At 43.0% G+C, this 22298-nt stretch overlaps 2 protein-coding genes and 1 long non-coding RNA gene across 4 annotated transcripts; 2 read left to right on the top strand and 1 right to left on the bottom strand.

Moving 5' to 3' along the window:
- The first annotated feature begins 100 nt into the window (after window positions 1-100).
- LOC109945115 (uncharacterized) lies at window positions 101-10517 on the top strand. Its single transcript, XM_035966583.1, has 11 exons — window positions 101-171; window positions 5426-5576; window positions 5679-5952; window positions 6033-6135; window positions 6255-6388; window positions 6456-6537; window positions 6631-6754; window positions 6894-7048; window positions 7246-7666; window positions 7739-7821; window positions 10370-10517. Exons 2-11 carry the CDS (start codon window positions 5433-5435, stop codon window positions 10515-10517), a joined length of 1668 nt encoding a protein of 555 aa, XP_035822476.1. The 5' UTR covers window positions 101-171; window positions 5426-5432.
- On the bottom strand, window positions 8061-9179 carry LOC109945289 (uncharacterized). Of its 2 annotated transcripts, none has more exons than XR_002268420.2 (3): window positions 8986-9179; window positions 8261-8382; window positions 8061-8168 (listed from the first exon to the last, which is right to left on the bottom strand). It is a non-coding gene; the product is annotated as an uncharacterized lncRNA (long non-coding RNA). The 2 variants fall into 2 exon arrangements; XR_002268419.2 differs by lacking the exon at window positions 8986-9179 and adding an exon at window positions 8458-8703.
- A 1941-nt stretch (window positions 10518-12458) lies between the features above and the next one.
- On the top strand, window positions 12459-19805 carry LOC100273919 (uncharacterized). The gene is made up of 3 exons (NM_001320096.1): window positions 12459-12910; window positions 13448-15461; window positions 18283-19805. The coding sequence occupies exons 1-3, from the start codon at window positions 12547-12549 to the stop codon at window positions 19295-19297; spliced, it is 3393 nt and encodes a 1130-aa protein (NP_001307025.1). The 5' UTR covers window positions 12459-12546; the 3' UTR covers window positions 19298-19805.
- Window positions 19806-22298: the final 2493 nt, after the last annotated feature.

Raw genomic sequence — 22298 nt, 5'->3', positions numbered from 1 at the left:
TTCCATGCATACCAGCCTCTATAAAAAGGCACTAACCTCTACTTATGTGCGGAGATATGTCCTTGCTGGTTGGCTAATTCTTATGGGCTATTTTTTTCCAGTGATCTGGGTGCTTACTGCTTGGGGGCATCTTCGAGGAGACCACTCGCCATTTCGCGTTTTCGATCGTCGGTGAGTTGTGCCTATGCGCCTGATCTATTTTTAATGTGTTGTTTGTTAAGGGGCTACGAGCCAATTTTTCACCAATGTTACGTGACATTCTTCTATGCTATGCGGTATATAGTTCTATGTCTAATTCTCCATGCGTGCGTGTTGCGAGTCGCCACGAAGCGAAGCGCCCGAGGCACAGTGCATTTGCACAGGGTTAGTCCTCAAAAATTCGCTGCTTTGTTTATGCATGCGATGGCCGATACCCATCCTAATTTGCGATGCCTCTCTTGCGGGCCAAAAAATGCAACCTCTTTAGATTGCCCGGTCTTTGAGACAGCTGATGGCCATCGCATTTTCCATGCTGAAGCCGAAATAGACTCGTCTAACCTTCCGGGGACCTCTAACCAGCCAATACCTGCGCTACAAGAATCACCTGGTACAGCCATGTTTGCCCATTCGTTCCTTCAGCAAAAACAATATGGTGTTAGTGATGCTTATGTCGACACAGGTAGTAGATCTATAATGTCATTCCCTTCAGCGCTTGCCGCATACAATAGGCGACGCCGGCGTAGTAGAGTACGTCACATGGTAGCTGACGAGCCATTGTCAATCACGCTTCCTTTGGACAGGTCATACATAGATGCTCTAAAAGGTGTGTATTATGCCCAACAATTCTGGTAACATTCTTCCTGCTTTTGCTGTGGTGCGACCCTTTCTCTTTTTCATGTGTAGATGCCTACCCTGAGAGGTCATACTATGGTGGACCCGAACACGTATGCCCATACTGCCATGCTGTTTTTTGGTTCCAAGAGCGTGTCAAAAGCGATTCCTGCTCGACCCAAAGGAAAATTGTGTACAACCTTTGCTGCAGAGGAGGGAAAGTGAACCTAAAACCATTTGAACGTCCGCCGCCTTTGCTTGTTGATCTTTTGAGATTTGATGGAGGTACTCGCTCGAGGCATTTTTTGAGGCTTATCCGGTCCTACAATTCATTGTTTGCATTCACCTCTTTAGGTGCGTCCATCGACAAAACGATTAATAACGGCACTGCGCCTTATGTTTTCAAAATTAATGGGGTCGTGCACCATAAGATTGGCACCCTACTTCCACAGCGTGGGACACAGCCAAAATTTGCCCAGCTATACACATATGACACGAAACATGAGACCCAGAACAGGCTAGGCATGTTTGAGACCGATGATGGCGCTGGTGGCCACCCAGACCCTGAAATAGCGTCGTCGTTGCTCGATATGCTGAATGAAAACAACTCGCTTGTCAAAGCGTTCCGATACGTGAGAGAGCGCCTTGAGCGCGAGGGTGATCAAAAGATAACACTCAGATTGCTAGGCTGCAACACACGCCATGATGTACAATACAACCTACCCTCAAATGGTGAGATCGCTGCCATAATTGTTGGTGACTACACGACTGGGGAACACACGTACGACGTTCTTGTGCACGATAGAGAGTGTGGCCTAAAACGTGTTTCATGCTTGCATCCAGCATACATGCCTTTGCAATATCCGCTGTTGTTTCCTTACGGTGAACATGGCTTCCATCTTGGTATTAGGTACTTTGGTGCTGACGATGTTGGTTCATCAAAACGAAAATACGTTACGATGCTTGAGTTTGTAAGGAGACACCTGCACTACAGATTGGATGAGCCAAACCCATATACGTGTTACGGTAGATTAAGTGATCAAATAGATGTCGATGCATATTCAACTATCGAGGGCAACAGGCTACAGTTCATAGCAAGCCACCAAAGCGAACTGCGTTCAGAAACTGTCCAAGGCATAGCTGACGCCATTGATAAGGGCTTCCTCAATGCTGATTCGATTGGCGGTCGTGTAGTTGTTCCTGCCAGCTTCACTGGTGGTAGAAGGTACCATGTCATGAATTACCAGGACGCGATGGCTATATGTAGGGTATATGGACCTCCAGATCTTTTTGTGACTTTTACTTGTAATACCAAGTGGAGGGAAATAGCCGATGCCTTACGCTTTGAACCTGGCCAACAACCATGCGGTCGTTCTGACTTGGTGGTGCGTGTGTTCCATATGAAAGTAAACGAATTCATAGCAGATATTAGAGAGGGAAAGCCATTTGGTTCGATACTTGCGGTCCTATACACTGTTGAATTCCAAAAACGTGGCTTGCCGCATATACACTGCCTTGTGTGGCTAGCCGATGGGAGCAAAGAGTTTAGTGCTTCTATTGTTGACAGATTCATTTGCGCTGAGATTCCTGATATCGTCGCTGACCCTTTAGGGTTTGCTTTGGTCGACGAATTTATGATGCACGGTCCCTGTGGTGTCGACAACAAAAGATGCCCATGTATGAAAAACGACAAATGCAGCAAAAAATTCCCAAAGCCTTTCCAAGAAGAGACCATCTTAGACGGATTTGGCTTTACTATCTATAAGCGTAGGCCTGATGACAGACATGTTCTCAAGAATGGTGTGAGACTTGATAATAGAAATGTTGTTCCATATAATATGCACCTTCTGAAAAAGTATAACGCACACATAAACGTTGAATGGTGCAACAAGTCAAACATGATTAAATATCTATTCAAGTATGTTACGAAGGGAATCGATAGAGCAAAGGTGTACTTCGAAATCACCGCAAGCACGTCTAACGCGTCGCCTGCTTCGCAGGTAGCCCCACCGAATGAAATCCAGGAATACATCGATGCTAGGTATTTGTCTACATGTGAAGCACTATGGCGCGCATTTGAATATGACATTCACTTTAGAGTGCCTTCTGTTGAGCGGCTTGTTGTACATCTTCCTGGGTTAAACCACGTGCGATACGAACCTAGCGCGGACTTGCATGCGTTGCTTTCTAGCTCTGCGGCCAAAAGCACAATGCTGACTGAATGGTTCGAGGCTAATTTGAGGCATGAACAAGCTAGATGCTTAACGTATTGCGACTTCCCAAAACAATGGACATGGGATGCCTCGGCCCGATGTTGGAAATCGAGGTCTCGCTGCACAAAAATTGGACGTATGTACTATGTACATCCTACTGCTGGTGAACTATACTACTTACGCATGCTATTGATGATAGTTAAGGGTTCAACAAGCTACGCTGATATCAGGACGTTCAACGGTCAAGTGTACGACACATTTCGTGCTGCCTGCGAGGCGCGTGGGTTGCTTGAGAGCGATAATGAGTGGAAGTTGTTGTTTGACGAGGCGATCGTATCCGCGTCGTCGTACCAGCTCAGGCAGCTTTTTGTGACCGTGGTTATGTTCTACCCTGTTGCTAATGTGCGTGCATTGTTTGATACATACTGGCTATCTTTTACAGATGACATTGTCCGACAACTTAGAGATACATTGGGAAATCCTAACTACAACATACCGCATGAACAACTCATGTCTCTCCTGATACGCAAACTTTCGGCTGCCTTTGCTAATAGTGGCGGGAACATAAATGATTACGGTCTGCCAAGGATAGATGTCCAATGCGCTTTCATGGATGAGAACAGATTAATTAATGATGAAATTGACCCTGAGCCATTAATGTTGTCGATGCACGCTGATTCCTTGGTTACACAGTTGAATGCGGAACAATGAACCATTTATGATACCATAATTGGTCGTGTTTATAGTAACTCACCGGGTTTTTTCTTTGTCTATGGACATGGTGGCACAGGCAAAACATTCCTATGGAACACTATAATCGCAAGGTTACGATCCGAAAAGAAAATAGTGCTTGTGGTGGCCTCCTCTGGTGTCGCATCCCTACTTTTGCCCAAAGGGCGCACTGCACATTCAAGATTTAAAATACCATTCGATGTAAATGATGCTAGCACGTGCAATGTCAATAGGGGTACCATGCTTGCAGAACTTATACAGGTGTCCTCCCTCATTATATGGGATGAGGCGCCAATGACGCACCGTTGGTGCTTTGAGGCTTTAGATAAGACAATGCGTGATATTCTTTCAGAGCATACTCCTTCAAATGCGCTCCTCCCATTTGGTGGCAAGCCTGTAGTTCTTGGTGGCGATTTCCGTCAAATACTACCTGTTGTTAGAAAAGGATCTCGCTCTTCCATAGTTAACGCCTCTATTACAAACTCTAATCTATGGCGCCAAGTTGTCCTCCTTAGGCTGCGCACCAACATGCGCCTTTTTGATCCCTCTTTGCAAGAAGATGCACGAAAAGAGCTCGACATGTTTGCCAGATGGGTCCTATCTATTGGTGATGGTACCTTGCCTGCTGAAAGAAGAGGGAGCGAGTGTCAGGCTACGTGGATTACAATCCCTGCAGATTTGTTGCTCCAGGTTGAGGGTGATAAGGTAGCTGCCCTTGTATCAGAAGTATACCCAGATTTTCTGTTGAATTACCAAGATCCCACGTACCTTTCCTCGCGTGCCATTGTTTGCCCAAATAATGCCACAGTTGATGATGTTAACAAATACGTTCTCTCGCTTGTCCCTGGAGAAACCGTACAATACCTGAGCTGTGACGTTATAGCAAAATCGTCGGAACACATACCAGACTTCGATGTCCTCTACCCTACTGAATTCTTAAACTCAATTGATGCGAGCAATTTTCCTACCCACAAACTCGAGCTAAAAAAGGGTGCCATTGTGATGCTGTTGCGCAACCTGAATCAAAATAAGGGTCTCTGTAATGGCACAAGGCTTCTTGTCACTGAACTTGGTCAACACATCTTGCACTGTGTAGCGCTTACAGGATCAAATGTTGGGGAAGAAGTCTTAATACCAAGGATTGCCCTCAATACTACTGATGTGAAGTGGCCCTTCACACTTCAGCGACGCCAATTCCCAGTGCGTCTGTGTTATGCAATGACGATAAATAAAAGTCAGGGGCAAACGTTATCAAGAGTTGGCCTTTACCTCAAGGGACCTGTCTTTACGCATGGCCAGCTTTATGTGGCTGTCTCCCGTTCAACGTCTAGAAATGGACTTATAATCCTGATTGAAAACGAAGATGCTTCGTGCGGCTCATAGACCCGGAACGTTGTTTACAAGGAAGTCCTTGCTGCCGCTGATGCGGCTGCCACTTAGTCCTTTTACTACTTGGTTGCTGTAGCGCCATGTGTGGCGTCTGTAAATAAATAACGTCGTCAAGTACCTGCACGTTTGTTTCTTATAGTTTTGTTTCTATGTTTGCAGCTGCTTATGTGTGCTATGTATAGGTTAGTAAGAGAGTCGTGTTTTTTTGTCATGCTTTGCACATGTTGTTTCATGCATGGGTTTCGATGTCCTTACTCTTATGTTTTTTCTTCCTGTTTTAGCTTGTAGATGCGAGACGTGTTGATCCCGGAGCTCCAACGTGGGAACACTTCTGTGACCATATGCGCTCGCGTTTCTCGTTTATGGGACTTCTGTGATCCTCAGGATGAAGCAAAGTTGCTCCATTGTGATATGGTGCTGCTTGACGAAGAGGTACAACATGTGCACGCTTATCTATTTGGTAAAGGGAAGGTGGTACTGTTATGAGATTAATTGTTATTATGATGTTGTTTCCTCCATCGCTACTTTGTGCAGGGAAACGGTATCCATGCTGCAATATTCCCACCAGTCATACAAAAGTTCAAACCTCTGATAAAAGAAGGAGTCATCTACAACATCACATACTTCCGGGTCAGAGCCTCGAACAATTTGTACAAGCCTGTTTTCAATGAGAACATGATTACCTTTACAAACTGGACAAAATTGGAGGAGGTTGTTGAGGTTCCGCCAGCATTTCCTGTGCTTACCTACTCGCTCACACCAATAGACCAGCTCCATTTATGTGTCGACCACAGGGAGTACTACACAGGTAGACTTTCTTACTACATAGGTATTACAAAATTTAACAGACTATAATTTTGTTGTATTCGTTAATTGGATCCAATACAGATGCCATTGGAATTGTCACTTCCATCTCGGCCGTGGCGCCGCACCGATCCAGAGGGCAACATACAACCAGCTCTAAGAGGACTATTTCCTTGTGCAGTGTCAGGTTCGTTATACATACCTGCTGCAGTTTTTGGGTTTAGTCGCGTAGGGGTTTGTTTCCTTTGCCTTCATCTACATATGCTTCGTTATATGACTCTACCTACATACTTAAACTGAAAACAGCAACAACAGTTCGGTAAATGTTGTTCTATGGGGTGGGCAAGCTAGCTTATTCCCTGGAGAACAGATCTACAGTGATGGCCAGTCCTCTCCACAGATCCTGATGTTTGTTGGCATGCTTGTCAAGAAATACGCGGGTATACTAACTTTGAACTTTTGAATTTAGTCCTTTTTATAGTTGGGACCTAATGCCCTTTGTTTTAGATGGACTGTGCTTGTCTGGCGGCTCACCCTGTAAGTGGTACATTAATCCTGATGTTCCTGAAGCATGTGCCCTCATGGCTAGGTAATATTCTGCTATGCTTGCTGCACGTATATGACTGTTGTTTGTCTTCGCTGTGTTCTAACTTGAGCTTGATTCATTGTATGTACAAACCAGTGCGAGGAAAGCGCATAGTCCCATTAAGTGGAACGAGGTTCTATCTTCGAATCAGCCTATGCCCCATGTTCCCGAGGAACAAAAAATCGCTTGTATTAGAGATCTGCACCCATTTGAGAATAAGGTATGTTCCATGTTTGATTAGCTTAGTCACTATTGCCTTACCAACTGTAATCGTCTTCTGTTACTGTTTTCCTGCAGTCGTGCCATACTTGGTTGGGTCTGGGAATATAATATGACCGTATATTTACATGTTCGTGCAGGATAGGGAATTCTTGGTGACAGTCACTGTAAAAAAGATTGGTGATAGGTGGTGGTACAATGCATGCAAAAAATGCACCCGCACAGCTGTGGCTCATGGGGATTCCTACAAGTGCAGCGATCAAGTTTGCGCTACCATTGGCACGCCCAACCAAAGGTTAGGCAGCATCTCTTCACTTCAATTGTCTCCATTCTACCTTTGCCTCCCAACAGCTCTTGCAGTTTTGACTCCCACTCACATCTAATATGCAGTAGCTGCTTTTCTATGCGTCACCCTGATTGAACGTTTCCATCTCCTATACATACGGCCTATCCATTTTCACCGTGTTGACTCGGTATCACCATGTGTTTCAGGTACAAACTACTTCTCACTGCAGGGGATGAGACGGGTGACACAGACTTCATCCTCTTTGGTCGAATGGCGCAACGCATCATCAAGAGGCCGTGCGATATGCTCATAGCCAACAATTCAACCGGCTTTATTCCTAATCCAATCACAGATCTGCTCGAGAAGACGTATGTATGGAATGTGAGTTTCTCTGACCACACAATCAATACTGGAAATATTTGTTTCCAGGTCAACGCAGTCGTGGCAGAGATAGGTACTGCAAAGGACTCCATCCAATCATCTTCATCGGGGCCAAAACAGTCACAAACTGTGCTATTGCAAGGTGTACCCAGTGGCATTGAAGACACTCCTGACAAAGCCTCGAACTTGGTCATGCTTTCGACCCCGCTCACACCACAAAGTTCTCCAACCAGTGTGCAAGATAAGGTGTGCATCCCAGAAATTTTCAGATTTCTGTTGCAAACAGTACTCGCTCTGTGACTGACCCCTTATATGCAGACTATTGGTATTGGCAGCAGCACTGCGGTTCCAAGTGGTACTCCCGCCATAACAAAGGAACTGACATCCACGCCTAGGAAGAGGTAAATTTCGCTTCATCGCACTCCAACACAGCTTTATTACAACCCTTTATGGTGCGTACAAACAAAAAAATACGCTTCAAGAGTAACTAGAGGCCGAGGAGAACAAAGGTTAAGGAACCATGCTTTGTACCATGTCAGAAGAAGAGGATAAAGAGAACATCTATGGCACCACACTCTGCGCTAGGACAACTTAGCTATACACATCTTACACTTGATGGGTGTCAAAATAAGGTTACTACCTTATGGTTGTAGGAATCAGCTATATATACTTGATTGTCATTGGCATAAACAACACCCAAGGGATGTTGAAGTAGCACATCTGAGCCAGTCCCGTCATAATCTCCAAACTGAAGAGACAAAAGTATCTGACTTAAAAATGCTCAGACATATTAGCATCAAATAAGTTAACAGAACATCAATTGTATCAAGAGAGAAATACCCTAAACAAATTTTCTGGAAATACTGGATCTCCTCCAGCCAGCAATCTTGAGCCTCCTGTCTTCAGATTAACAACTCGAATGGAACTACTTTCACTATCAGCAACAAGTAACTCATGCATTTCTGTTATAAAATTTTTTATGCTCAGTGCCATGAGATCAGAAACAGAATGGCAAAAAAAGAGTCAGCAATGAATACCAAAAGCTAATGGAATCCCAGAAGGCTGTGCAAACGATGTGCTGGTGGCGCTGCAACATAAATTTAATTTTTCAGAAAATAAATTCAAAACTTCAAAGTATTAACCAAATCAAGTGCAAGGATGTGCAGGAGACAAATGAACACATTAAAGGAAGAAAAGTCTTAGGCTGATCATATAAGAAGCAAGCCTGTACGCCAAGATCTGGAATGGTTATTCTACTTCAACTTTCACAGAAATTAACATAAAAAGGAAAAAAAATAAACATGGCTTCATGATGTAAAATAGGGCCTGTTACACTGTTTGGAACAGTTTCAGCTCCAAGATCCATACAGGATTGCTACTTGTAGGATAAAATAAAGCGGTTTAAACATATGTATTTATCACAAGGAAATATCGCCAAAAATATCGTTAGCCACTCATCAGATAGAAACCGTCATTAACCATCTTCATAAACATTACTGCGCTGTAAGACCAATTAAAACAACACATTTAGAACTTTCCTGACAGATAATGCCAGAATCTGTTACCTTGAGCCATTCAGATTCCTCTCATAGCCATCACCGCTAATAACTTTGGTTACTCCATCATGTAAATTGTGCTTCCAGATCTGGTGTTGCCCAGCCATTGCAATATACACGGCCTCCTCTGCGGGATCGTAGCATACATCCCATGGTGAATTTAGGACCTGCATGAACACTTTCCAGTCAATTGTTGTTCCATCTACCATAAACAATAATATGATAAAGCCAAGGGTGCTGAATTAATCCACTAATCCAGACATACAGGTGAAGCAATACTGAATTACATAGTCATAGACAATGACTTGACCACCTCAGTTTCCAGACAACCCTTTATGGTGCGTCAAAATACGCTTGTCTACATTAACATAAATGTGCAGTGCTAACAGATGAAGTCCTACACCATGGCCGATCCATGTTTGTTGTTTCTTACTAAAAACGTACAAGCGCATGACCAATGTTACGCTGACACTATTCTAACAATGATTACTGTTCGAATCATATATTAGACTGAAAACAGCCCCTGTTTATCTTTGCCTAGACCAGGGAAATGTGACCCTTTTGGCTTATGTGGATTACCATCAATGTATGGTTAATATTTATGTGTTGTTTTACACACGGAGTTCGTTGCTAGATAAATATTTGTCTTGCCTAGCAACTAGATTTGGCCGATCCATGTCTGCTGTTTCTTACTAAAAACGTAGAAACACTAAGAGAGGCCAAAATTGATAATTAGCTCTATACATTGTTGATAAATCACACGGCCCCAGGGTCTGAGACAACATCAGTAGCATTGGTACTGCTGGGCAAATGAACTGGGTCGTCATCGACCATGCTAACAATCGGAGTTTCCTGCTCCTGCTGAACATCCTGTGGAGACCGTGGTTGTTGTGAGAAGGATCGCTTTCGCCCACAGGTAGTCACTCAAAACATTGTCTATCAAACCTGCAAAGAACGTCGAAACTGTAAATTAGCAGCGGTTCATTTCTCTCAGTGTTATTTTTATTAATGGGTCCTCAACATTTCTACAAGTTATTCCTACATATCACCGTGTAGCTTTATTAATAGAACTTCCATGAGTGGAGAGCAAACCTACCTTTTCCAACAACAAGACCAGCTTGTTCCCATGTGAGCCTGTGGAATGGTACTTTGGATAGAGGCCAAAATTGATAATTAGCTTTTGAAATTGTTGCTTTCATTGCTAGATAAATATTTGTCTTGCCTAGCAGCTAGATTCGTGTCTTTAACTCTCTTCTGAATGGAATTGATACTTTTGCTCTTGATGTATATGTAGCAGACAACCATTAGGTGCATACAGTAATGGTGCTTTGGATAAAGGCCAAAATTGATCATTAGCTTTTAAAATTGTTGCTAACCGACCTTTTCGTTCTAGGACAAGGTCTTCGCCTGCAAAGACAGTTACAAAGAGGTTGTTCACCGACATAGATGGAGGAACCACTGGCTTCAAGGATGCCGCAGATAACACTGCTGCTCCTAGGTACCTTTTCCCTTGTACCTATAGGTTCTCCATGAACGCCTAGGCAAGAAAATATTTTTGTTTAGCTTCCTGTCCTAGACTGTCTAATTGTAACTCTGTCCCCTTTTCAACCCTTCCAAAGATGCTTAGTCACAGAGTGCCACAAGTCTTTTGGGCTCACAGTTGCAGCTGTTCGCTCTTTTGGATGATCGTTGTCTACTGCTTTTGTATCCAAGCTGCTATGTACAGTTGCTTTCGGAAGGATGTATGATACATGTTCATGTCCACGTGCTCGATACAAATTGGCCCAAAGCAGACTTAACAAGGTATGCCGGTTTCATCTTATGCTACATTTGTCGTCTACACTGCACATTTTATGCGCCACACAATCGCAGTTTCACACCTTAGACTTTACATGATAAATTAACTGTGTGTGCACATTTTGTTACATGTAATAGGTGTTAGACATTTCTACTAACGCTGTATTACACTTCTATTCTCAAATCATCTTATCTTGTCAGTGTTCTATTGCTACAATTTGTTTGTATTAATGGCTTACTCTGAAAAAATTAAGTGTTCTGAATGCTTCTCACAACTGTGTTTCAGGTTACTACTAGATCGTGGTTCGCCATCGATGCTATGCACAGGCCATACTGGATTTCTATGCTTGTTGACATGAATGTGCTTCGCTCCCTTCATGTTTAAGCCTAAGCAGCTTGATGTGCTTGTGCCAAAGACTTTTTAAGAACTGCGCAGCAAACCAACGCTTACATCGTGCTTTTGTGTACAACGATCATCTGCTTGTTGCACCGTACATGTATAGTCTATGGAGCTGTAAACTGTTAGAGTTATGTACTGTTGTACTGAACACCGTTCCGCAACTGCATGTACGCTGTCTTTTAGAGACAGTTGTAGAACCTGCGCTCGCGCCATATGTATTATATTGTCATATTGTATCCTACAATATGTTTGTGTTCCTACAATGTGTTTGTGTTTCTACACTGTGTTTATATATAATGTATATGGAAGTAGGGCGCCGCGAAGCGCGCCTCCTTTTCCTAGTGTGATATATGAGGCGCCGTCTGCCACAGGGCGCATCTAGGCCTGGGCCCATGAGGCCTGAAGGCGGTTACGCCCTTCCAGTCCACTGGTCCAGCAAGATCTATAGGTGTACATTCGGGCCGCCCGGCCCGGCCCGGCCCAAGCCCGAAAAGACCCGTATTGTTTGAATTTCGGGCCGGCCCGGTCCGTTTGAATTTCGGGCCGTGCCGGGCCGGCCCATGGGCCTCGCCCTCGACCCACGGCCCGGCCCGTAATTGCTTAAACGTGCCGGGCTTATTTCGGGCGGCCCGAAATTATAAAAGCCCGAAATTCAATTTTTGGCCCGAAATTCACATTAGGGCCCGAAATTCAATTTTTGGCTCGAAATTCAGTTTTTGGCCCGAAATTCACGTTAGAGCCCTAAATTCAAAAAAATAATAAAACAAATAAAAGATAAGACAAATAAATTTGAACAAAATCAAACTTAATATTTGTATTAAAGTTACCACAGCTATGCAATGACTACCTCGTTTATAAATCATTTTGTTAGAAGAAAAAAGAGTATAATCAGCTCTATACAAAGTTCGTAAGTTCAGTTTATTGTCTAATGTTCATAACAAAAGTAAAATTACATCACACACTCTAATTCAAAGATACAAAAAACATCTAACTAGCATTATCTCTAGCTTTGTGTTCTTTATCAAGTATATGAAAGTGTGGAATTAAGTGTGTTTTAATAAATATATGGGCCTTTTCGTGCCTCTATATGGGCCTTTTCGTGCCTGCCTTAAACGGGCCGTGCTCGTGCCCGCCCATGGGCCGTGACCTCGGCCCAAACTCGGCCCGGCACTAAATTATTTTGGGCCGTGCCGTGCCTGGGCCGTGCTTTTTTTCCGTGCTTCGGGCCGGCCCATCAGGCCCGACCCAAATGTACACCTATAGCAAGATCCTTCATTTCGTACCCTCGTGCGTGGCAAAAGTGGAATGCCGAAAGGGTTTCTCCAAAACCCTCTCCAACAAAATCGCAACCGCCGGCGAGGATCGGCGCCGCCATGTCCCAGATCCTCCGCCACCGCCTGTCGGCTCACTACCACGGAGTCTGCGGCCACTGCTGCCGCCGCCTCAGCTCCGCCGTCTACGGCGGCGGCGGGAGTCGCCGCGCCGTCGCCGCGCCGCCGCAGGACGGCGAGGGCAGCCGAGCGGTGAGGGTGTCTGTGTGGTGGGACTTCGAGAACTGCCACATCCCCAACGGCGTCAACGTCCACCGCGTTGCCCCGCGCGTTTCCGCCGCCCTCCGCGCCGCCGGCATCCGCGGGCCGCTCTCCATCACCGCCTTCGGGGACGTGCTGCAGCTCGCGCGCTCCTCCCAGGAGGCGCTCGCCGCCACGGGCGTCTCCATCTCCCACGTCCCAAGCAGTTGCGTGCTCGCCTCCCCGCCCCATTAATTCTGCTCCGTTCCGTTCCATTCCCTTGTTTTATCTTTTATGATTGCGGGAGCGTCTTCGTCTTCCATAAGTTGTTCCTGCATCTTTTATTGAATGTTTTGTTGGCGGGTTGGTGACTGTATATGCACTTTCCATGGTTTGTGAAGATATGGATGCTAAATTTGACAGGATCTTGTATTTGGTTCATTTCTTTTTTTATTGTTCACAAAGTTTGATCCCTAATTTAGTTGCCACCTGACCACAGGGATGTCCGTCCTCTTGCTGTACGTTAACAGATTGGAAAAATAACTAAGTATTCAGAAAAGTTTGACCGAGGACAACACTAAGACAACTAACATTTGAAACGGCAGGAGTAGATCACATAAGGGGCAATGCTAAGTAGCAAAAGTTGCATTGCTACCCTCAATTTTACAAAGTTGGCATCCTCTATTTTCACTTGATTTTAAATTCTGTTTGGGTTGTGGTTTTTTTATTACTTTGAACTAACAGTGTTGTTTCCATGATGTAGGTGGGAAGAATAGTTCTGACCGCTCTTTTATGGCTGATCTTGTCTACTGGATTGCTCAGAATCCGCCACCAGTTCATTTTTTCCTTATATCTGGCGATAGAGATTTTGCAAACATCTTGCATCGGTTGAGAATGAGCAACTACAATGTACTGCTTGCTTGTCCTAGTAGTGCTACCAGTGTACTGTGCAGTGCAGCAACAATCATGTGGCCTTGGGAAGGCTTAGTTAGAGGAGAGGATTTGTCACCAAAACGTTTTAACAACCCGCCGGATGGTTTACATGGATCTTGGTATGGTCACTACCGAGGAGCCCTTGACGACCCCCCCCTGGAGAAGGAATCAGAGGAACCCATCAAGGTAGCATCTGTTCCGAAGCAGTTTTCAGTACCATCTAATACCAAGCACTGCCCAGTTCCCAAACATGTAAAAAATGCAATTCTGGAGGTACTACGTTCATATCCTGAAGGGGTGAACATCTCACTCCTCCGAAATCAGCTTGTAAAGAACAAAATTGATCTGGGTACAAATTTCTTTGGCCACAAGAAATTCTCTTCCTTTCTTGAATCAATGCCACATGTTGTTAAATTATTAGGTTCTCGATTAGGTGAAAACGAACTATATGCAATTGCTGCCAACAAAAAATTTCTGCAGCCTGGTGATGGGGCTCTTGATGACCCCTTCCTGGAGAAGGGAGCAGAGGAACCCATCAAGGTATCATCTGATTCCCAGCATTGTTCAGTACCATCTGATACCAAGTCTAGTTCAATCCCTAAATATGTAACAGATGCAATTCTGGAGGCGCTATGTTCATATCCTGAAGGGATCAACCTTTCACTACTCCAGGAAGAGCTTGCGAAGAAAAAAATTTGTCTTGGTCCAGATTTTTTTGGCCACAAGGATTTCTCTTGCCTTATACAATCAATACCAGATATTGTTGAATTAGTATGTCCTCAAACTGGTGGACAACTATATGCAATTGCTGTCAACAGAAGATCACTGCAGCCTGGTGACGGAAGTACTAAGACCCTTAGCTCAGCTCAAGGTAATGCCAGGGAGAATAACCCAACTGGAACAGCTCACAGTAATAAGAAGAATACACTAAGTTCTCTTCGAAGCATTTACAAGAGCAGAAGCTTCACAGAGACACTAAGTGAACATCCACCTACATTTTCTGTCTTACCTTCCCCGTCAAATGGGCTATCTGAGGACCAAACTGAGTGCCCAGTGGTGGATGTGAATGGGTCGACAGAGTCACCAGCAAAGCACAGGGAAGTTGGTGAAATGACTACCCCTGGAACTCCCTCTTCCTCAGGGGTGGAAAATGCTGCTAATGAATATGGCTTCTTTAAAAGGATCTGGACAATGTGGAATGGTCCCAAGAATGTTAAGTCTGAGGTTTCTCAAAATTGTGAAAGCACTTCTGCTGAAGTGATTGATGATTTGCAGGTTTCTCAGAATTGTGAAAGCACTTTTGCTAAAGTGATTGATGATTTGCGAACTCCTTTGGAAGAGTATAATGGTGATCACCGTATAAAGCTTTTGAGGAGGATACATGAAACCTCTTCCAAAAATGATCGCTCAGATGGTACTGAGGGCATGTTAGCAGTAAGTGATAATTTATCGATTTCATTAGGTGATGATCATTCTGAAAAAATAAAGAGAGATCCATCAATTCCTGAAAACCCAGAACCATGCAGAAAACCTGCTGCTGTTTCCATGATTAAATCTGGAAAAAAGGATGATATTTCTGAAATGAATAGGGGCATGTTTAACTGGGCTTCAAGGTGGTGGCCATTTGGGAAATCAGATGCAGATAGTAGTACAACCAACATAAATGCCACTGATGAACCGAGGACTGACTCTATTGAAGAATTTGAATCTTCAAACGCTCCAACTAATGGAAGTGCACAACAGGTGGTTCATGAAATATTTACAAAGCCTGACTTGTGGTCTGTTTTGGAGCAACAGTTATCAGAACCTCTTGGGTCTGAGGTTGTTTTGAAAGCAAAGACAAGGTACCCCCTCCCCCTCCTGTTGCCTTTAGATTCTAACTCATGCCTTTTAGCTACCTGTTCTAATTTTCAAGAAGAGGTGTGACTTAGATCTGGAATTCAAACTTCTCCAAATTTGATGCTAGACTCATGGTGAATGGAATACAACTTTTTTTAATTCCTTTTTACGCTAGTGGTAATGAATAGATGTAGTAATTTTCAAGTGATGAGAAGAAATAACTCCCAACTCTGGTGCATTTTTGCTAGTAATGGCAATGGTCCAAATCATTATATAGATTGCTTTGTAGAGGTTTTGTAGACAGATACTCACTCCATCCCACAATAAGTACACATTTCACTTATCGTCAAACTTTTTAAAGCTTTTTTCTATAATGGAAGCTTTATTGAATTTCAAGCCAATACATCGAGGTCATACAAATTACAAAGTTTTGAAATACACCTCTGACCTCTCCATATCGTGATGAAAATCAATTTTAAGACTAGACTGCTACCCATGTGTCTGCATAAAAAAAGTGCGGGGCTACCTTCGCCAATATTTGTGATGCTACTACAACCAAATCCTGTGAATTCGGTCGCTGCAAAATAGCCCATGTACGAAGCCAATATATGATTGAGAAAATAACCTGCAATGGACGATAAACATGTTTTCTTTCAAATACTAAATTATTCCTGCATAGCCATAGAGACCAACATGTATCAGCCGCTCCTAGCATAACCTAAAGTTTTTATTCTTTCTAGAGGCCCTATACCCAAGTTCCAAACATGTGTTTATGCGGCCTAGAAAGTCCTGATGCAGCATGTATAACAAACCACACAGCACGAGTGAAACGACATTTAAAGATAAATGTTTGATTGTTTCGCCTTTATGACAAAAACAACATTCTTTACTACCTTGCCAATTTTGTTTTGCTAAGTTATCTTTGGTTAAAACCACTAGACTAAATATATAAAAATACTAATATGTATGATGTATTGATGTGTAATCAATATAGTTAGATTGATCGTAGAATATACTTTTATAATAAACTTATTTGGAGATACAAACATTAATATTTCTATATTTGCATATATTTTGGGATGGAGATGAAGTACACACATCAACAACAACAACAATTAAAGGCCTGTTTGGTTCTATACTTATGTTGACAAAAATTGCCACACATTTTATGCCGCACTTGTCTAAGGTGCAGGCGCATGGTTATTAAAGCGGTAAGGCGAGCCAAGGCGTTGGACCACCGCCTGGACGCCTAGGCGGCGCCTAGGCGAGGTAGGCGGGCAAGGCGCCTAGGCGTTGGACCTCTGCCTGGACGCCTAGGCGACGCCTTAAGAACAGGGGTTAGGCGCTCAAATTCTGCGCTACAGTTTGCCACGCCTAAGGGAATCTTGCCACACTTTTACCAGTCATTGACAAGTGGAACCTACATAATAGGAGAAAAATCCTGCCATAACTGTGGCTCTCAACCAAACGCATGCCTAACTTAATCAAACTTGTCTTACCTTAGGCGTGGCAAATTGTGGCAAGTGAGGCAACAAACCAAACAACCCCTAAATCTTTTAATCCCAAGCAAGTTGGGGTAGGATAGAGTTGAAACCCAACATAAGTCATAAGTCAAGGTTTAGGGTGTGTTTGGTTTGGCTTTTGACTTTGGCTTTTACCCCCTAAAAGCCAAAAGCCAAACCAAAGGGCTGGATCTAGGAAGCAGCTTTTTCTAAAAGCCGACTTTCTTGCAGTGTAAAACTGAAAGCACCTCTGGACCTGCTTTTAGCGGCTTTTGGATGGAACTGTGAAAATATATATGGAAAAACTTTTAGCGACTTTTAGTGGTTTCCACCAAACACTTTTTAGATTTTTAACAGCTCACAGCCCACATCAGCTTTTCTCACAGCTCACAGCCCACAACAGCTTTTTTCATAGCCACAGCCCAACCAAACAGACCCTAGGCACATGGATAACTATTTTGTATGTACTCTTATATAATGCTAAATCTTTGTGTATATTTCACCATTTGAAGTCTTATTTACTGCCTTTTTCCATGTCAACTTTGGCTTTCTACTACATCTCTTCCTATTACTACCACACCTTAGGATTCCATTACACACGGGTTTCTTTGGAGGTCTCTATTGGACATGTACAAACTATCTCAACCGGTGTTGGACAAACTTTTCTTCAATTGGTGCTATCTCTAGCCTATCACACATATTGTCGTTTCAGACTCGATACCTTGTATGGTCACAAATCCAGTGCAACATATGCATTTTCACAACACTTAGCTGCTGAATATGTTGATTGTCAACTTTTTGTAGACCAATATTCTGCACTATGCAACATAACAGGTCTAATCACAACACAAGGCACAATTTTGCAATTTTTCTTCAATTGTGTTGTTGTATTTGTAGTTTTCTAGAGCATGTTACTAGGCTGATGGAACCACTCATAACCTTGTCTATTACTTATGCTGGGCATGTCATGTCCATAACTGATATCAGAGCAGAAGTCATGTCCAGAACTGATATCAGAGCAAACCAAATCCTCTGTTGCAGTTATCTCTTTCAATAGTAGTTATTTTGTTGCATATGATATATTTTAAATCTGCAGGAAGAGAAGAATACAAATGAGGTCCATATATTGATTTCATTATGTGTTGTGTAGTAAACTCAGCATCGCCTCACATTTTGAAAATTATGATCAACCATTGCTTGCTTGAGCATCCATAATATAATAATTCTTCTATATGTTTCCTTCTGCAAGTAAAAAGGATTTATGAGAAATGCAAAATCATGTTTTGGATAGAGCAGTTATTATATGATTGGTTTTCTTGGCCAGGCAGGAATTGGCACACAGATTGCAGAAGTTAAATTGCTGGCCTTTGAAAGGCCTCCTTGATAAAGACCTGCATCACCTGGTACATCTGTTAATTTCTGAAAAGAAATGGATTGAAGAAACTTCTTCCAGAATTTTCCCTTTCCGTCTTACCCTCCCTCGCAAGAGAAGATGTGTCCCATCAAGTTCCAGCAAATCCAACGGCCTCAGTTACATTTTTTCAAGTGGGAAGCCACAAAAGGGCAGATACGTTGACAATAACAGTAGGAAAAGCAGGTCCCTCACTAGAGAGGAGATACTATCAGATTGTCACAAGCTGGTGAAGGAGCTTCTTTCTGAGCATGAATATGGATTCAACATCGGAATTTTCAAACGCCGTTTTTCCCAGGAGTATGGATACGAGCTCGAACACCGGAAGCTCGGGTATCTGGACCTTGAAACGCTGCTGCATATTATGCCTGATGTAAGGGTGAAATTCCCAAGGGTCATGCGCTCAGAACACGGGAACGGGCAGGCTGGCAGCAAGGGAGACGGAAACCGAAGCAGCGGCGATGACTTGATCTGGGAGGAGCTTGGTCCTGTATCTGCCACAACTGAAACCGCCGCCGCCGCCGCTGATGCAGGGGCCGACAAGGAAACATGCTATCGTCCTCCCACTCCTTCAGACGACGAGTTCTCGGACAGCGACAGCATAAAAGACCGGCAGCCTAGAAGGAACGCCGAGCAGCAGAGCTCGCTTCTCCAGATCATTGGAGCTTGGAACAGCAGCAAGGGTGGCGACGTCTCTAGCAACAAGCCTCAGGACATCGACGGGTTGGTGGACTGTTCGAGAAGCAGCCCGGGCAGTGCTGGCACCAGCGCAGCTTCAGGAAAGGTGCAGACGTCGTCTCCGAAGCTACCGCACAAGCAGTACTCCTTCGTGTCGGACTCCGGAGAGGAGAGCGATCCGGATAAGCTGGTGGAGAGCGTCTTGGACAGCCTGCAGAAAGCACGGGGCGGCTCGAAGCTGCACAACTGAGCGTCTGCTGCCATCGAATTATTGTTTTTGCAACCTAACGAGTCGTGCTTATGGTGGTGGCCATGGCTGACTGTCAAGGACAGCGGCGCCTGCAAGCATCAGCCGGAGAGACTGGTGAATAAAGCTCGTCTTTTACTTGGACTAGGCCGTAGTACAATCGGAACAGTCCTTGGTAATTGGTATGTTAACATTGGCTAGAGACCGCCTCCCATTTCTGTTTCTTGTTTCTTTCTTTTCATGCAGGATGGTTGTCCGCCCAATCTACACGCTCATTTTCTTAACAAATTGGTTAACACGGCGGGGCTTAGACGGTCGTTCGTCACCAGTGTTGGTATTCCAAGCCCAATCTTTTTTTTGCTTGTAGTATAGTAAACATAAAATGACATGGCACATGCTGGTGTCTAGAGTATTGCTGTTTCTGGAGTCCCAAGCATTCATGTGATGGCACATTGGAATGCCAGTTGTACTGCAATAGTGCCAATGAATCCTATCTAACACTAGACCTGGTCACGTTGGTCAACTGTTGATGGTTGTGCTTTTCTGTCTGTTGAGTGCCATCTAGTCTAGATATAACAAACAAGGCATCCTGACATTGCAGCAGCACATTCACAGGACCAGGTGGATATATTTTTTTAATTTGTTAATTTCCATGTTCGCTTTGAATCCTTGACCAGGTTTTCGCTCCCTTTAGTGCTTGTTTGGTGTTCTAGTATTCATATCAATACATATGGGTTGATGGGGTTTGAGGTTTAAATTAAATTAATTTACACATACAACTCTTTTTATAGTGGAAAGGAGAAGAGAGGTTAGACAAATCTTAGATTTTATCGGCTAAGATGTAACTACTTGAACTTTTTTTTTGAACCGTATCAGGGCTCGTGCCCCCAATTGTTTTTGGACACGAACTTGATATTATTTATTTACATCTGACACTAGCAATCTTGCTGTAGATGTCACCTACCCACATGGCCACATGTGGATTTGATTTGGTCACAACCAATCGTTAGCAAAAACAAAACCAAGGACCAAACTACTCGTTGGTCGACGCCGTAAGCAATCACAGTCGGTTTAAAAGCAAAACAATGGTGAACCGATGTTTTTTTTTCCTCAGATGATTAGGACAGTAATCAACGGCGGCCTAGTTTTCCTTCACCTGGCCAGTCCACGGAGCACGAGGCCGCACGCAACGAGTCCTGGGTGTTGGAATATCAGTGGTGAGAAAGTGACAAATGACAGTTTCATTGTTTATTGCAGGAATAATCATGTTTATATACAAGTGACAGGGGTCATTTTTAAAGGGTGTGTTCTTTGGAGAGAAGCCATCCAGCCTCTTGGATTGGTCACAGTGTTTGTAACGTATTTTGTAACACTCCCCCTTAATCAATTCAAGTCCATTTGATCATCTATAAGTTGTCTTCTAATATATTATCTCTTCAAAAACCCTGTGGGAAAATAAGGAGTACACAATGTCTTTTGGATTATGAGTAAATCTCGCTTGAACTCCAAAATGAAATATGCTTGTAAACATCATTCCTAAAACCCATGTGGGGAAAATCAATGATGAAGTATATAACTTAGTTGATATTACCTCGTTAAAAACTTTGGACGAGAAAAACTTAACAAGACAAAACTCATACAAAGAAAATAATATAATATGATGGTTCAAAACAGGTCAAATATCATGAAGAATTACTCTCCCTGATCCTTGCAAGCACTTAAGTCTTCTAATACCAATCCCCTCAACACATTTCTGAAATGTGGAGTATGGTAGAGATTTTGTGAATAGATCAACAAGATTATCACAGAACTTTGTTTGCAAGATGTTTATATCTCCATTTTCCCAAAGTTCATGGGGATAAAACAATTTAGGAGCAAATATGTTTATTAATGTTACTCCTGATATAACTTATTTCCATCTGAACAACACAAGCTCAATTATCCTTATAGATAATGGTCGGTGATTCAATTGAAGCATGGTACGACATTGTTCTCCAATGGACCTCTAGCCCAAAGAACAATAATATGTCTATAATCATCATCTCAAAACCCCAGTGGGGAAAATAAATGATACGACATAGACCTTGTGTTGATGTTGTCTCGTTAAAAACTTTGAATGAGAAACCTAAACATGGGAAAACTCATGCAAAGAGAAGAGTACAATATGATGTAGAAACAAGTTCTTTCGATCAAGAGGAAACTCCCCCTGATCTTTGTAAATCACAAAGTCATCCCATACCTGCTCTCAACCACTTTTGAAAAATGTGGAGTAAGGTATAGACTTAGTGCGTAACTTATTCTCATATAAACAACACAAAGTACAATTATCTTCATAGATAATAAGATCAGTGAAATTAAAATCATGACCACACATACCCTTAGTATGTAGTATATCATTCTGCACAATCCCACGAAATGTGCTACAGAATGATTAGTGTAAGTGACCATTAATCTCTGTTGATCGACATTTATCAAACATTAGGTCCAACTTACCAGAAGTATGTCATTGATCTTGTACCTGAGGATCTTCTATAGGTATCCAAGATCGGTATATCCAACCATAACCAGATCATGAGTACTCATAGAGAATATAACTCGATCTCATGTGCTGTTACCTAGCAAATCATTGCAAAGCAATATCCGATCGGATGCTCTTGCTATATACAATAGCACATCTCATGATCCGAAAGAATCAAATAACCAGGATTCCATTATACTGAATTTCTTCAATATACGTTGGATATAGACAACCTTGTATCCAAGATACTTAAGAGAGTTTACTTTGAATTGAAAATCTCTTCCAATTCATATCCTCTATCTTGAACTCCGTCGATAAGTAATGTATGTTTAAAATATGATGCACATATTTACACTGAACATACCATTCTTTGTGTATCCCTTCGGAAGGAAGGATTCACTAGGTCGAATGTACCATATTTGACCGGGATGCTCTAAGTCACAAAGACTTTCCAAGGATTGCAAATTTGTGATTGGTGATTATATA

This window comes from Zea mays, chromosome 3 (genome assembly GCF_902167145.1).
Source record: "Zea mays cultivar B73 chromosome 3, Zm-B73-REFERENCE-NAM-5.0, whole genome shotgun sequence".
Taxonomy (NCBI): domain Eukaryota; kingdom Viridiplantae; phylum Streptophyta; class Magnoliopsida; order Poales; family Poaceae; genus Zea; species Zea mays.
This window is presented reverse-complemented; position numbering and strand designations above follow the sequence as displayed.